General features: G+C 43.9%; 1 protein-coding gene across 1 annotated transcript in view; it reads left to right on the top strand.

Annotated features, from left to right (window-relative positions):
- Positions 1–17,619, top strand: part of fto (FTO alpha-ketoglutarate dependent dioxygenase) — a gene marked incomplete at its 5' end in the record, with an annotated part of 95,408 nt that overhangs the window by 10,133 nt on the left and 67,656 nt on the right. The window contains 4 exons of the mRNA XM_030765010.1: positions 509–658; positions 2,920–2,999; positions 3,601–3,744; positions 8,340–8,459. Coding sequence (XP_030620870.1) covers positions 509–658; positions 2,920–2,999; positions 3,601–3,744; positions 8,340–8,459 — 494 coding nt within the window. The remainder of the gene's footprint in view (positions 1–508; positions 659–2,919; positions 3,000–3,600; positions 3,745–8,339; positions 8,460–17,619) is intronic.

Raw genomic sequence — 17,619 nt, 5'->3', positions numbered from 1 at the left:
GTTGTATCATTAACAGTGCTCTCAGTAAGCTGGAAATGAAGTTACTATTTATCCATGCTGAGCAAAGAGAAAGCCAGCCACAGGGCAAAGAGGCACGAGATGGCTTTAGTATTGATTTTACTGATGAAGGCAGCATGCTTTCTCTCTCTCTCTCTCTCTCTCTCTCTCTCTGTGTGTGTGTGTGTGTGTGTGTGTGTGAGAGTGTGTTTGTGTGTGTGTTTCTGCGTGTGTTAACGCTCTTTCACAGGAGAGGATATGAGATTTTTCTGAGTGAATGAAATCCCCCCCCCCCCAAAAAAGGTCTCACCGGTTGTATACAGACACTTACACACCATCAAAGACAGCCTTTTCATACACCCTGTTCAAATCCTCAGAAACGCTCTCGAAAGCAAGATATTGTTATAGTCGCTCAGGCTGCACATAGTATCGTTTATGGACTAAAATGTGTGGGGGCGTCCAGGCACTGACGGGTGCCTTTTTTTTTTTTACCCAACGGGTTGTTTGACAGGTGTGATTGTTGAGGATGAGGAGGGAAGCAGTAAAGAGAAGGAGGAAGGTGAGAAGGCGTGCTGGCGTGTGGGGCTGAAAGTAGCCTGGGACATCCACACCCCAGGCCTGGTCCTGCCTCTGCAGTCCGGAGACTGCTACTACATGACGGGTATGAATTTATGCGATGATTTCTACGGTCCTGTATGAATTTCTGTTTCACAGTAAATGCTGTGTTATACAGTAATATACATACACACTACCGTTAAATGAGTTACTGCGTTATAAAAGTGTTTTACATGCTAGAATTACATGAGAGTATTGCTTTGTAATAGAAGACATACTCTTACACACACACACACACATGCATGAACACACATATGCACATGCACACTTCATATATTTCTTAAGTGCGGAAACAGCTACACTTCATTACTTCAGTGAGATGAAAGGTCAGACAGACTTTCTCATGTTCTCATGTTCATATGTTTTAGTTAGACATTTAACTCTCTCCCAAAGGATGTGCATTCTTACAGACCGGGATGAAAGAAGAAGAAATAGTGCTGTACATGTGTGTGCGCGCGTGTGCGTGCGTGTGTGTGTGCGTGCGTGTGTGTGCGTGTGTGTGTGTGTGTGTATGTCTCCAGTGAACTGAGCTCTCCTGCTTGCTCAGGAGGAGTTGGCCTCCACGTGAAGTCTGGAGGGCCCATGAAATGTGGTGCTCTGAGCGAGGCTAACAAAACCAAAATGTAATTTTGTGAAGCTGTTTGACCTGTGTCTTGGCTGGACTCTAGAGGCTCCAGTCAGTTGAATTCAGGTCTGTCTGCTGATGTCTGTGGCAGATGCCCCCACCATGCTGCGCTTTTGGTAGGGAGCCCCGCGCAGCGTCCTCCACACACACACACACACATGTATACGCTCTAACACACACACACACACACACACCTTACATCCTGCAGAGAATGTCAGATGACCTCAAGAAGGACACTTTTTATGTCTGTCGTTTTCTGTGTACAAGCCTGACTAATGCCTTTTTCTTCTGGTGCATGCATACACACACACACACACACACACACACACGTGCGCACACACACACACACAGATTCAGTTTTATTATGTCTCCTTGGGCATGTTCATCTGTCTAGAATTGGTAGCTTTCAACTCAGCCTTTTGTTCCTGGAGTTCAGTATCGTGGGGATGGCATTAACATACCTTCAGCCAGACAGAAATGTTCTCTGAGAGTCAAAGAGAGCGTAGTTCTTAGGTAGGATGTACACAAAGCTTAAATCTTCCGCGCATCCCCGGCAAAAATTAAAATTAATTAAAACAAGCCATTTCTGAACGACTCTTTACTTTGTGTGACTTGGAATTTACATTGCAGTTGAATCCTGTACCTGCTTAACTCAGCTGTACAATTATCACGTAAACAGTTCCTTACACTTCCACCAGCCATTTGATACATCAGGAAGTCCCTTTTAACGTTTAAAGAAATCAGACCTTTATTTCAAATATGTGACCTCACAACTAGTCACAGTGGTGAACTCTGCTGCTGTGCTCCCTTTTTATTTGTTTGTTTGTTTGTTTGTTTGTTTTAAGATCGAGAGTGTTTTGTGTTTGAATGAAGAAGAAGAAGAAAAAAAAAAAAGCCAGTAGATGACAGGCCACAAGCTATAATGCCTTTAAGTAGCGTGTGTCACCGGGCTGCCCTTTGCAGCGCTAATGCTTGAGCTGATGTGTGCAAATTGAATGACTGTATTTTCCACCAAATGGAATTTTAGCAGTTAAAGAAGAACAATGCTGAGGCTGACACCAGGCTGCCTTTGGGTAATAAGATTTCCAGCACTGAATGCATCAGGGACCCCAAGACAGAGTCGACCCAATATATTTAAAAGCCTGTTTCCTACCGCGGAAACCTAGCAGCAGATGATGAGAGAAATAACGATAAATATTTATTATGGGAATATAGTTTGTCCTATGATTCATATCGTAACCGTAAGCGTGGCAGATTGGAAGAGATCGTATTTTCTTGGATATAAAGCGTTTTTAAAGAGTTAGTCTACTGGGAGGGGTAATCCGACTCAGTTCTCTCAGAAAAAGGGAAACACGCCGACATGTTTGTTCCATTTGGTTTCCTTTTTCTTTTTTTCTTTTTTTTTTTGTAATAATGTAGCCTAAAAGCTCACGGTAAGAAAGCGAAACTGATTAAATGAGAGGTATTTCTCCGTAATGCTCCTCAGTGTTGGTCATTTCGGTCTCAGTGCTTTAAATGACAGCTCTGTCTCTTGATATACTCTGCATGTTTATGACACATGTATTTGTTTGTTTTTGTTTTTGTGTGTGTGTGTGTGTGTGTACGCGTGTGTCTGTCTGTCTGTCTGTGTGTGCGTGCGTGTGTCTGTGTGTGTCTGTGTGTGTCTGTGTGTGCGTGTGCAGATGATTTAAACCGGACACATCAGCACTGTGTACTAGCAGGAGACACACCGCGGTTCAGCTCCACACACAGAGTGGTCCAGGTGAGTGAGTGAGTGAGTGAGTGAGTGAGTGAGTGAGTTCTCCTCCACTGGCCCCCTGGCCTGGCCCTCAACACAGCAGTCTCTTCCTCCTGACTGTTTAACACAGACAAGACCGCATTCAAGTTTATATCCTTTCACCTCACCAGGACTGTCTCTGTTCCATTTCTGTTTAAGAGATCAGGAAAAGACAAAGGAAGGTTTCAAAAAACGGCATTAGCCCAAATGTATTCCAATACCTGTTCCAATTCCAGTTCCAATTCCAATACCTCCACGTTTGTGTGTGTGTGTGTGTGTGTGTGTGTGTGTGTGTGTGTGTGTAATATGATGATGATGTGCCGTAGTGCTTTACCTGATGCTTGTAACGGTGTCTCTGCCGTCCTGGTTCATCATATTGTATTTAATGCAGTCCACTACAGCTTGACAACGCTCTAATTCCCACGTGTTAGATATCAGCTTATTGTTTCCGTAGTGACTGTGTTTGTACGTGCGGGTATGGCTTTCCGACTGATTACGGCTGTGCTTTGGTTCAGTACTGAGGTGTAAATGAGATGCGATGATGTGGAGCCCGTTTGTATGGCCGTAAGATGTGTTGTTCTTTCAGTGCTCCACAGGCACGCTGGACTACATCCAGAAACGCTGTGCAGAAGCCCTGGAGAACTTACAGACAGACCCACAAACCAGCACCCATAGCCTGCGCTCCCTACTGCCATCCACGCTCCAGAATACTGAGGAGATCCACAACGAGGTGTGTGCCATACGCCCGACATCGACGGACTGCTTTTATTCATTCAGTTTCTTAAACCGTTAGAGTCTGTATTGTTTGCGCTGTAATCTAATGTCTACTTTGTTTATTTTTGTCAGTGTATTGTATTTGTGTTTTGTAATGTTTATGTTTTTTTGTCTATTATAAATATAAATGTAGTCAGGATTTGGGGGGGGGGGGGGGTTCAGGTAATGTGTGATAATTTATGTGGGATAGTCAGTCGATGAGACAAGTGTTGAGGCTCTGTGCAGCTGCCATAGGCTAATAGTTTAAAAAAACTCCCAGGTATTAACCCAACTCGTGCGTGTGTGTGTGTGTGTGTGCATGCACATAAGGGAGCATGCATGTATACATACATATATAAAAATGTGTGTGTGTGTGTGTGTGTGATAGCATAACAGATGAACACCTCTCCAGGTTGTTTAAAGGTTGCATCCAGTATTAATTATTCACATAGCAAACAATGGATACGTCCACAGGCCCCTCCTGGGTGGTGGTGCTGGTGGTGGTGGTTTTGGGGGGAGGGTGGTGGGGGTGTCCCTTAGAGGACCATGAGAGGTCCCTGCCCCCACACACCCCCCCCCCCCCCCCCCCCCCTCCCGGATTTAACCAGGCCACAGCAGTCCCGGGGTTGACTGACTGACTGACTGCCGTGGAAACGCAGGGCCAGGTATTTCTGAAAGGCAAGGCCGCGCTCTCCGGAGGTTTCCGCGGCGATGATCGATTGAGCTATTTGTTTGAAGCTCCCCGTGAGGGCCAGTTATGGGTTTAAATGATGTATTGTTGTTTTCGGTTATTTATTATTGCACTCCTGCTTTCTCTTTCAGCGGGACCGCATTGTGTAGGGCTTGTTTGACATGTTCGACCGAGGAGAGAACAAGCAGGGGTAAAATGCTAGGCGCAGTGACCCGATCAGCACCTTTATTTGGGGCGTTTCTTTAAAAAAACGGAGAGTGTTATGAACAACCTGTGTGGCCGGAGGACGGCCCAGCCTCTGTTTGGAGGATTTCAGTGCCGTCGTTTCGTGTCGCGGCCATGGCCGCGATGAAGCTGAACGTTTTTAGGTGTGGTAACGTGGGTTGATCAGGGACCTGAGAAGCTGCTCTCAGGTAGAATCGAAACAGAAGGCTCCAGAATCGCCGATGACACAATGCTGGGTGTCCCCATTGCTTTGATATGCTGATATCATATTGGTCATGTTTCATTTTAAAGTCACTCTTCCGTGCTAGAACATGATACAGTTTGCTGTGGAGGTGTTTGCTGAAGCCTGTTTGTTTGCTGGACACAGGACATACGGGAGACAAATCACAGAGTTTGTCTGAGAGGCAAAAAATGCTGAGAAACATCATAAGAATAGCAAATAATGGGATTTTTCATGTCCTTTACTGCCTGACTTTTGCATATTCATGACTTTTGCTCTCTCTCTCTCTGTCTCTCTTTTTCTCTCTCTCTGTGTTTGCGTGTGTGTGATTGAGAGGGAGAGAGAAAGAGAGAGAGAGAGTGTGTGTGTGTGTATGTGTGTGTGTGTGTAAGCAGTGTTGGTTTGAAGTGTGTGTGCTCACACACATGTGTAGAATAAACAGTGAAGGCAGGGCTTCCATCGATCCAGCGCTCAGTGCGGCCCACCTCGGGGGCAAGGTGGAAATTGATTGGACGAGCAGAGGGAATAGTATGAGGTGTGGAAAAATCTCGCCTCATTAAATGGAAAAGGGGCTACTTCACTTTGACTCTGGGGTCGCGGTGGAGGGCCTCCGGTCAGCGCCTGAGCTAATGTGCAGTTAGAATGTCCCTCACCTGCTGAGATGACAGAGGGGTCTGCAGGGGGCCTGCTGGCAATCCAAGAGAGAGAGAGAGGGAGAGAGAGGGAGAGAGAGGGAGGAAAGAAAAAAAGCAAAAAACAGGGCAGGATGTAGTCCCTCTCTCTCTCTCTCTCTCACTCAGACACTCATTCTCCTCTCTCACCTGGGCAGGTGGCATTTAATCGCAGATCTCTCTCAGTAACTCACAGTCGGGGTGACTCCGCTCCAAATGCCAGTCTCACAGTTTCCGCCTTTGTGGCTGCTGTGGGCCTGCTCTGTGGGAACTGGCGTTCATTTTGGCTCAAAGCTAGTCTCCGCTCTGTGTTTTTCTCAGTAAAGGACAGACAGACAATCGGTAGACGCAGAGACGACAGCTAGCATTTGTAGCCTCTAGCTTTGTGGAGGGGTGCCCGGTCGGCGGTAGGTGCTCGTAGGGAGCAATGTTGGTTTGAAGTGACACAAAAGCTTAGCATTTCTTTGAAGCGTGACTCGCGTGGAAATGAAGCGAGCGGTATTTACCTGTCTCCAGGCTGTGTAATCTTCCCTGTGTCTACTCAGGTCCTCTTGTATTAGCAACTGTGTCGTGCTCCCATTGGGCTGCACTGACGTTTTTCATTCGCTCTCAAAATATAAAGTCACAATTTTATGCCATGGAACTTAACGCCAAAGTTTTTACTCCCAGTGGTATTCAGTACAGTATTAGACTGAGCAATTAGTGGCGTGTGTCATTGAGGTGGTTTGTGTGTGCAGAAACCACTGGTTTTCATAGAGAAACATCAGCAGAATATTGAGGTCAATTTCAAATCAGGAATATTATGAAGAGCCTTCTTGAGTGAGGTGGGTTTTTTTTTTCTTTTCTTTTCTTTTTTTCTTTTTATGACAACACAACCACGGCAACAACAACAACAGAAGGAAAGAAACAAAAAAGAAAAAAAAAAAATATTGTGATTTACTTTCCCTCAGGGTATAGCCCCTTATATAGCAGCTGAAGCTTAGAGTTCTTTTATCAGAAATTTCTTCTTTATAGTGTGTTATACAGTACGCAACTCAAACAACGCTATTTATAAACAATAAACAAATCAGTTCTAGAGCAGGATAAACAACAATATCGTCGACTCCCGGTCCGCGTGTTTCATATGCTACCGTGTCGTATCGAGCCGTGTGTTCTACAGCTGTTGACTTAAGAGAGAACGGAGGGTTTGTATTGTTTTAGGACGCTTTTGGAACAGGGCTTTGTTGTTAGGGGAGGGGCATTCTGAAATTTTTTACTTATTTGCATTTTGGGGTATTGTCAAACAGAGAGACAACACACAGAAACACAAACACACGCACACACACACGCATGCATGCGCGCGTACGCGTACGCTCTCACACACACGCACGCTGACGTGCACAGGCGGTAACGTTAAGCATTCTTAGGAGGATTAGATCAACACTTCAAAAGAGTGAAAATAGAGGGGGAATCCCCCAAGGAGGAGAGGTGAGTTCGTCTGTAGTGTAAACTGTCGTTCCCTGAAGATGGAGGGAGAGGGGGATGAGGGCCCGGGGAACGAAGGAGGAGGAGGAAGAGTAGAGAATGAAGGAGAGGTGGGGACGAAACGGGGAAGAGTTTTTAGAGGAGGTGTATGGAGGAGCCATGTTTCTCTTTCTCTTGGGTGTTGCACTACAAACAATCGAAATATCTAAGCCCCCTCGCAATGGTGACACACTTTTGATACAGGAAAAAAAAAAAAAAAAAAACAACCATGAAAACGACTCGCTGTGTAAATTTGTGTGTATGTGTATGTGCCTGTGTGTGTGTGTGTGTTTCTACTCGTCTTTGGTTGAAGGCGTCAGTTAGTCTGTTTGTTTGTAGTCCTAATGTCCAGATTCAGACATTAATAAGAGCACTTACAACCTATCACAATTCCTCTCTTGTTTCTCTTCACCTGACTGGGCCCAGTAACAGCCAATTCCAACCTGTCTGGCCTTGTAACTCACACACCTCAGTAGAAGTGTATTCTCCTGCTCAACTACACACACACACACACACACACACACACAAATGGACACGCTGCTGACGCTAAGTGCACCTATAGAGAACCTTATAGACAAACAGACCAGGTCAAGGACAGAGAGAAGCAGTCAGCCGAGAGGGGCTTGGAAACACCACCTTCTGTTCCACCACGCCGTTTTACCCAGAAACCCTTTGGTAAAAACAGCGTGTCCACCGATATTTGAATCAGTCAACATCATGCTTTTTGTTTCAAAGGCATAAAACCTGGTGTGGGAATTACCCGTAGAACATCTGTAACTTTGCAAACCTGTAATCGTGACCATTGATTGGTGGAAGGTTTCAGTATATCAGACAAGCACTGCAAGGTTGCTTGAACCCCTGGTAACAACTTAAGCACACTAAAATCTTAAATAGATCTAAACATAAGTTGTTTACAGAGTATATTAGAAGTATTGTATAGAGTATATTATAATATAGTTTAAGATATTGCTATATATTTTCAGATTTCAAATGCCTTTCATAGCTGCTCCTAAGAATGTGCTCTGTATAATTTTTCCATTAGTGCATGTTTTCATAGTATATTCCCAAATTTCTAAGACTGAGTGATTAGTAAGTATGTTTATGTCGTGATCACATTTGTTGGATAAATCTTGAACTTAAAAACTACAATTTATCACCTAAATGAAAGCATAAATGCACAAAGAACTAATATCAGATGGGAAGCTCACTTGTCATTGGCTGAACCAGAGCGGGACATTCTAACCTGAGCTTCCTATTGGCAGGTGGAGTTTGAGTGGCTGCGGCAGTATTGGTTCCAGGGGCGACGTTTTGCCCGATTCTGCAGCTGGTGGAGTAAACCCATGGAGCAACTGGAGAAAGACTGGAAACAGATGGAGGTCATGGTATGTATTTGCGTAAGGGTAGAGGCTATGGATGGATGGATGGATGGATAGTAGATGGACGGATGAAAGAGTGGATGGATGAATGGAATATAATCGAGATTCGGAATATATGATACCACATGGATGTAGATCATAGTGACAACCTTGAAAAAAGTAGGAAAAGCATCAGAACTCAAATGTCCATTTTTTTGTAACCTGAATCAAAGAGAAAAATATGGGCAGATTAAGAGAGAACATATGTACGTGAATTGAAAGCGGTTTAGGTTGCGGTCAAAATATCTTACAGAAAAAATTCAAAACCATAAATGCACGAGCTCCATACAACTCAATGTCAGACACACCATAGATATTACCACTAGAGCAATCGAGTTCTATGACTGTGACATACTATTCATTAATAAAACCTTACAGTACACACAGGTGAGCTCTCAGAGAGAGAGGGTGTGGTTTTGTGGTAAACGGATGAAATCATTTTGAATATGATGTGCTTTAACGCGGTTTAGAACAGAATATATAGAATATATATATATATATATATATATATATATATATATATATGTATGTATTGTGTGCGTGAGTGAGCAAAAGAAAGGAGAACAAAGGTGAAGTTTTTAAATTCATTACAAATATTTCCAGTTGTTTTGCTTAAGCCTTGTGTGTGTGTGTGTGTGTGTGTGTGTGTGTGTGTGTTTGTGCGTGTGTGTGTGCCTGCGTGCGTGTGTGTGTGTGTGTGTGTGTGTGGGTGCGTGCGTGGGTGCGTGCGTGTGTGTGTGTTTTGGTGCGTGTGTACACTTTTGGTGCCGTGTCTGAATCTCATTTGTTTCCTCTGATCTTAATGTAGAGGACAGAACTATGTCCCTTTGACTGTTTCTGGCCCTCTCACCTAAAACAAAAATAGCTTTTATCGGCTTATTGGACCTTAATAATGTCAAACCAGCTCCATGTGGTCTTATAGGCTGCGAAGTGTGTGTCTTGTACTGCAGCCCCCGGTTCAAATAAAGATTTTAAAGAAATGAAAGGATTGGCTTGGTCCCAAAAAACTCAAAGATCTGCTGTTTCTGGTCTCTCTCACTTTCTGTGAGGGCTCTTCAGGTCACACAGACACTTTGAAAATGACGTGGGGCTTGATTATAATGCGCTCACCTGTACAAGCCGCTGAGGGCCGTGATCAGAGACGGCCGGGGTAGAGGCGATGGAGTCGTACAGATTTGAGGGGGACACGTTCTGGACACGGGGCTTGTCTTGTGCTGCTTTTTACTCTGCTGTGTGAACGGCCGTATCTGAATATGTCGAATTAGTGCAGTTCAGTTGGACAGCAGGGGGCACTGTTGCATCACCGTAACAACACGGTTCAGGGCCACGCTCTACCCTCTCTCCCTCTCTCTCTCTCCCTCTCCCTCCCTCTCCCCCCCCCCCCCCTCTCTCTCTCTCTCTCCTCTCTCTCTCTCTCAGCGCCACTGAGCAGTAATCACATCTAATGTGCTGCTGGGGCTAAGGAGAGGCATGTGGGCCATCCGCTGTGTGTGTGTGTGTGTGTGTGTGTGTGTGTGTGTGTGTGTGTGGGATACTGAGGTGAGAGAGGCTGAGATGTAAAGAAGAACCCTACTGTGTGAGATTCATCCTTTCTGTGTCCAGCAATACAGCTTAAAGAGTAGGGATATCCTCGGTTAAACACTGTCCTCTGTGTGTGTGTGTGTGTGTGTGTGTGTGTGTGTGTGTGTGTGTGTGTGTGTGTGTGTGTGTGTGTCCGTAACCACTGGTTTAAAACCTGACTGATGCATTTTTGAGCCTGTGTTTTATGAAATAGTTGTAGATCTATGATCTCACTTTTTGCCTTTCTTTTGATATTTTGATTATATGAAGGACAACCGAATGGGTGTGAAATCACTTTCTACTTTTCTTGTTGTGCAAACCATTGTGAATGTTTGTATGTTTTCCACTTTTCCTATGGGTCTTTTCATTAGAGATTTTTATTAGAAACCTGTGAAGTTATTCTGACAAAAACAGAGAGTTTTTTTTTTTTTTTGCCATTATTAGGCATAATATGCTACTAAGGATTAATTAGTATAAAAGTACATTTAGGTTTGACTAAAATATGCAGAGATTTATTTCTTACATTAACATTTCATTCTAATGTTATAATGTTTTAAATTAAAATTCACTTTTAAATCATTTTCCCCTGAAGTCTATCTTTCCATCACAAATGAAATTATTAGGTTTCGTATCTAAAATGAGCGCTGGATATTTTAGACCATGTTATTGTTTTAAACTACGTATTTCAATATGCTGGAATAGCTCCTCAGTGAGAGACTAATCTTAACTGTACTTTTAGAATCCTCATAATTTTTTTTTTTTTTTGAAAAATAGTTTATGAAAAATAATAAAAATCTGCTCTCAGTCTCCCATACACAGTTTGATTTAATTATTCTTTTTTTCGGGTGAAGACCAGAGTACCTCTCCTTAGGTGTTTTAAATTCTGCGTCTCATCTTCGACGTGCATACGTGAGGCTTTATTGGCCTGTGTATGTGCCTTAAACTCAAGGGTCTTATGTTAAGGGTATTTTTATAACGCTGTTTACGGATGCTCCCGTCCCAGGGGTGTTCTCTCTCTCTCTCTCCCTCTCTCTCTCGCTCTCTCTCTCTCCCGCGCTGTCTCTCTTTCTCTGTTGTCATGCTAATTCTCACCCTTCCATTTGAATGACATCCTGATAAAACATGTCCACTTCTCTTCTTCTCCTCCTCTCTTCACCCACCACTCTTTCCTCATGAATTGATGCGCTGCGTAATAGAAACAAAGAGAGAGAGAGAGACGCAGAAAGAGAGAAAGAGAGAGAGAGAGTGAAGATGGATAAATAAAGGTTATTCAAATGTGTTTGGTTTTGTTCTGATCAGAGAAGCTGAGAAGAGAGACGTGTTATCAGACATCAGCCTAGGTGTGCGGTGCTGTCCTGTAGTTCTGTGTGTGTGTGTGTGTGTGTGTGTGTGTGTGCGCGAGTGCGTGCGTGCGTGCCTGTGTGTGTCTGTTCGTCTGTGTGCCTGTGTGTGTGTGTATGTGTTTGTGCGTGCGTGCATGCGTGTGAGTGAATGAGTGTGTGTGTATGTGTGTGTGTGCGCGCGCATGCGTGTGTGCGTGTGCGTGCGTGTGTGTGCGGTGAAAGGACAGTAGAGGAGAGGCAGTAGTTCTCCCCAGACGAGGGGACAGCGTGTGGGGTAGAGTAGCCCGCTCTGAGAGGATCTCCTCCGGCATTGGCTGGTCCCTCTGGACCTGCTATCATCCACATCATACAAAAATGACATTTATTTAAAGCACCAACAATGAGAGCTTTCTAACGGAATGACAAAGGACAGATAGTCAAGCTTATGCAGAATATTTTAAATACCGGGGTGGCATTTTTTATCTCCTTTTTTTCTTTCTATGGAGCAGGCCTGAAAAGGAGAATGAGAGACAGGTCCCTCTCTCTCTCTCTCTCTCTCTCTCTCTCTCTCTCTCTCTGGTGCATTCTGCTGATGCTAATGTCTGAGCTCTGTGTGTGTGTGTGACTTTAATTGATTTCATAGCTCCCCATGCTTTTGCTGCAGCTTTTTCCCTAATTTGTCACTTTCCCCTGTGCAGCTGCTCCTATCATAACTTCAAAAGTAGCAGAGATGCAAAGAGCTTTCAGTGTGTGTTTTTCTTTCTCTCTCTCTCTCTCTCTCTCGCTCTCTCTCTCTCTCTCTCTCTCTCTCTCTCTCCATCCCTTACGCTTTTTTCTTTCTTTCTCTCATTTGACAAGTAAAGCAGACCTTCTAAATGAAGTTCAATTCATGAAAATTAATCGACATTCTGTGGAAAACATGTGCCCCTTGATCACATTTGCGTACTTAAGTGTTTTCAAAGCAACCGAGGTTTTCCCCAGCCTGAACCCTCGCCCACTCTCTGTGTGTTTTCTGTGTACGTGTTTGCTCTTGTTACATTTTCTCTGTGCGTATACATGTGTGTGCGTGTGTGTGTGTGTGTGTGTGTGTGTGTGTATGGGAGAACACGCTCAGTGACCATTTCATCATCCCTTTCTGTCTCTAATGGAGGTGCAGTAGAACAATCTCCTAGGCTCCAGAGGAGAACACTCTAATCTATCTGACTTCTCAGGTCCCCATTGATAGCTGATTAGGTTATTGACCTAGCTTGGAGGTGTGTGTGTATGTGTATGTGTGTAAGGAGGGTGGCAGATGTGTATGTGTGTGTGTGTGTGTTTGTGTGTGTGTGTGTTTGTGTGTGTGTGTGTGTGTGTGTGTGTGTTAGAGTGGAGGGGGCGGGGGGGGGGGGGGGGGGGGGGGGGGGGGTCATTGTAAATGTTATTGCACTGTGGGCTCATTTGATCAAAGCCCCTGGAAAGGTTAAGCGAATCCAATCTGCTTTAGTAAGGCAGTGAGCAGACACTAGCGAGATGCGAGAAACGCCCGGGCGGAGAATGGATTATCATATTGCCGATGAAATAGTGGAGCAGTGACGGACAGTTTGCTCAGTCAGTAATTCATTTAGACAGCAATTGGCCTTAATAACCTATATTGACTTCAGAGGGTCAGAGCCAGGAATGTCATTATTAAAGTGTATCAATTTCATTGGAGTTTAGAGTTACACTGCTCATATAATTATTTTAAGGTCGACCAGGGCAATTAATCTCTTTTCACTTATTTGATGGGTTTGTAAAACATTATGAATGTTATGGTTCTGTTGTGACTTTCACCCGTAAATAATTTTTGAGGGGCATGTTTATACTTGAAGGATTTTTTTTTTTTTTGGGGTTAAATTCTGTTTTGGGTTTGAACAGAGAATAATGTTGCAGATGTTGATTTACCGCTGTTTTTTTTGTGTGTGTCTTTGTGGTTCTTTCTTTAATTTGAATGCAAAAGGCAGTATATTACCACGGTTTTATGTGCACACGTGTGCTGCAGATATGATTGGCTAATGAAATATGGCACGCTAAATTCCTCTGTGGTTCATTTTGCAATTTTTTAGGGGCCAATATAGTCATTTCTCTTCCCCACGTTCCACGTTTTAATTTGTGTATTTTTATTGTAGTTTGTGTGTTTTAAATATGTACTGAGAGTTTTGTTTGTTTTTGTGTGTGTGTGTGTGTGTGTGTGTGTGTGTGTGTGTGTGTGTGTGTGTGTGTGTGTGTATGTGTTTAGGTGTGTGCGTGCGTGCATGTGTGTGTGTGTGTGTGTGTGTGTGGGTGTGTGCATGTGTGCGTGTGTGTGTGTATGCGTGTGCGTGTGTGTGTGTGTGTGTGTGTCTGTTTCCCTGTGGCTGTGTAGGTTTAGGTTTTTATGCGTGTGTAATTTTATATAGTATTGTAAGGCGACAGTACAGGAGACTGTTATGTTCAGAGCAGAAGCGGAGACTAAGCAGTCAAAACCTGAATGCTTTTTATCAGAAGGCATGGACTTGGCTTTTAATCCTGTGTCTAATTATCACAGCACCCTGTTTACCCCCTCTTACTGCATTTACCTATTCACTCTCAACTCATTTACACAAGCACAGCCCCAAAAGACATTACTCCAAGATTATTGTTATTATACGCATAAAGAAGAAATATATTACTGATAATGCATTCTACATTAAAGGGCTGCCTCTGTTTGAAAATTGAACAGAAGAAAATAAGGAAGGAACCTTAGAAAAAAAAGAGAGAGAGAGAGAGAGAGAGAAAGAAAAGGAAGAACTGTAGAATATAATTTGTGTAGGCGAAGGTATTTGCGATTCTCTTTGAAGTGCTTATTCGACGGGGTATGCTGTATTTGGGGCAAGGCCTGATAGCGCTATGGCTAAATAGCTAAAGCCCTGTAGAAAATGTTTTCAGGGCTGATAGAACGGCGCTGGAGGAGAGTATTCATGGTACCTGGAGTGGGGAGGTGCTCTGTGGACTAGAGCTTTGGACCTGCTGTTGGCTGAGAGAGTGTACTAAGAGCCATAGGCGGTATCTAAACGGGTGCCAGGACAGGGCAGAGACTGTCCATACTGGAGACTGTCCATACTGGTTTACTTACTCTTCTCAGATATGATGAACAATCACACTTATGCTTTCCACTGGGTAGGTAAACACACACACACACATACACGCAAACACACAGTCGTAAGCAAAAATTTGAGGCCATTTTTTTTGTTTTGTTTTGTTTGTTTGTTTATCTTTGTCTGGCTGGCAGACGGGGCAAGTAACGTCACATCTTTCTGGAGACTGTCCAACCTCAGCTTGCGTTTGAGAAATGTGACATGGTACAGTGGTCCTGTCAGTTTCATCTGAATTGATCAGAAAAGTTCAGCCGTATTTATTTCGATCTATGAATAATCGTCTTTCGTCTATGAAGATGTTTGTTTTGGACAGTGGTTGTGCGCATTTTGATTTGTTTTTTTGTTTTGTTTTTTTTTCCCCTGCTTCATTTTTTATGTTGCCAATATTTCTTCAGCGTTGACACACTTTGAAGTGAAATGTCTGTTTTTCTTAGAAAACAAATGACTACATTTACAGTCACTGAGTAGTCTTATCCTGCCAATGCATTCTCAGTGCATTTGGTTCTGCAGTTATTTGGTTGGTTGTTTTTCTCCCTCTTTCTCTGGTGATTAGTGAGATAAGCGCTCAGAGGAGAGAGAGAGATAACATCCTGTTAAGAGCCAGCAAGGAATTCCAGGCCAGATTTGATTCATCACTACTGTGGGTAAGACCTGCGTGGATCGAAGAAAAGCTGCAGGTCCCGGCCCTACACACACACGCAGTCACACACACACACATACAAACACACACACACACACATACAAACACACACACACACACAAACTTACACACACACACACACATACAAACACATACAAACACACACACACACACACACACACACACACACACACATACACACACACACACACACACACACTCACATACACACTCACACACATACAAACACACACAATCACACACACACGTATACACACAAACACACACATACACACACACACATGCACTCACACACGCATACACACACACACCTGCGCGCGCACGCACACACACACAGACACACACACACACACTCACACACACTCACTCACACACGCACTCACACACACATGCACTCAACACACACACACACATGCACGCACACACACACACACACACACACACACACACACACACACACACACAGGCACGGACTCATACCTTGTCGTACCGCTTTCTCTTGCTCTGCTGGCAGAAGGCATTTACATTAGCTAATCTCTGGTCTTGCTGTTATTGCTGTGCTTTGATCCAGGTGTAATTGTTTTTACTGTCACACAATTAAGAGGCAATGAAGCTTGATACAAGACATCCAACTTCTCATCACTTACACTGATAAAGGATTTTTCTTTTTCCTTTCTGTCTCTCCGAACTTTAACCGCTGCTTTTCTTTAAAGTCAAATCAAAACAGGTAGACGCAGGCCTCAGGGCACTCGCCACCCCCCCCGTCTCTCTCTCTTTCTCTAGCAATGTATATTCTTTTCTTCATCTCTCTCTTTTTTTTCTGTCCTTTCTTTTAATTCTCTGGAGTCATGGGAGTACCTATGGTGTCGAGGCTCTTAACAGAGTTAAGCCATAGCTCAGGACAATAAGCCGGAGAATGGGGGATCCTGGCGGGAAAGAACTGTAAAATTGTCTGATTCGCTTGAAAAATCGCAAAGAAAGAGGGGAATTATAGAGAAGATGCTGCAGATAATTTGAGAGGTTGGGGGGGGGGGGGGGGGGTGGAGGAGGAGGGGACGTTGAGTAAGAGAGAGAGAGAGACAGAGAGAGAGAGAGATGGGGGAAAAAGACGAGAAGGAGGTATAAAAAGGGATGTTTAAAAGTGCAAAGAGAAGGGTAAAGACTGAGGGAAACACTACAGTTGTAGGGAAGACATGGATTGGCAGTGATAGATAGATAGATAGATAGATAGATAGATAGATAGATAGATAGATAGATAGATAGATAGATAGATAGATTTTGTTGTGAGGTAGTGAAACAGTGAGGTTTTGAAGGAGTGAGAGTGACAGACGTGGAAGATGCAGTAAAGCTGTGGAGTAGAGATGGAGGTGCAGTACGGAGTGAGAGAGAGAGAGAGAAAGACAGAGAGAGAGAGAGAGAGAGAGAGAGAGAGACAGAGAGAGAGAGAGAGGGCGAAGGTAAATGATAGAAGTGGTGTATAAGACGGAAGAGAGCAGATGCTGGAGGCACAGCTGGGTACAGAGGCATGCTGGGAAGTTTCAGGCTCTGTTTATTTGTCCCCCCCCCCCCCCCTTTTCAGTTTGTTTCTCTGTTATTCCACAGAAGTTACGTACAGGGGGAGAGACCCTAGCCGAGATGAAGAGAGACGGATGTGTTTTATAGCAAACGCATCTTGCCTCCGCTGGGAACCCGGAGCCGTATGAATCTGTCATGACCACATAGTCTTTCCTCTTTCAGAGCTTCAGCTCATCTCATTTGGCTTAAATGAGCCCTAAACACATATTAACCAATGTGTGTGTGTGTGTGTGTGTGTGTGTGTGTGTGTGTGTGTGTGTGGTTAGGTAAGAGCGGAGTGAATGAGATGGAGCTTCCATCTGTCTATCTCATCTCTCTCTCGCTCTCTCTCTTTCATATATCACAGATATATGTGACATCTAATATATAATGCTCTTCCGTTTTTAAGGTTCTATGTTCTAGGCATGTCTAGTCATTTTGCCTGTGAGAAATTTCCTCTTCATTTCTGTGTCACTAGACTGATGTGAAAGGCATTATAGCTGGCTTACAGATTCAGTGCCTTTTAGATGAAAAGGATATGGTTTCTTAGTAACAGGTCCAGAGTTACGGAGTGCCATGTTAAGAGGGTGAGATGTAGGACAGCATAATTAGCACTAGTCCTTTAGCAGGCCCCGCCCCCCGTCCGCTGGGAGCGTCCTGATATAGTGCTCATTAATCCTTATTTGGGCGTAATAGGAGGGTCGTGTTAGATCTAATAAACGGCTCTTTTATTCCTGTAAGAGTCACTCCTGGATAACAGCTTCATAAACACCATCCCCTACCCCCAGAAGTGGGCTCTCACAGGGTGGGAGATGTGTGTGTGTGTGTGTGTGTGTGTGTGAGAGAGACAGAAAGAAGTATGACTATAGGCTTTTTTTGCAATGAATTAATGCATAGAG

This window comes from Chanos chanos, chromosome 2, assembly GCF_902362185.1.
Source record: "Chanos chanos chromosome 2, fChaCha1.1, whole genome shotgun sequence".
NCBI classification, from domain to species: domain Eukaryota; kingdom Metazoa; phylum Chordata; class Actinopteri; order Gonorynchiformes; family Chanidae; genus Chanos; species Chanos chanos.
Note: the sequence above shows the minus strand (reverse complement) of the source record. Positions and strands in the feature narration are given on the sequence as shown.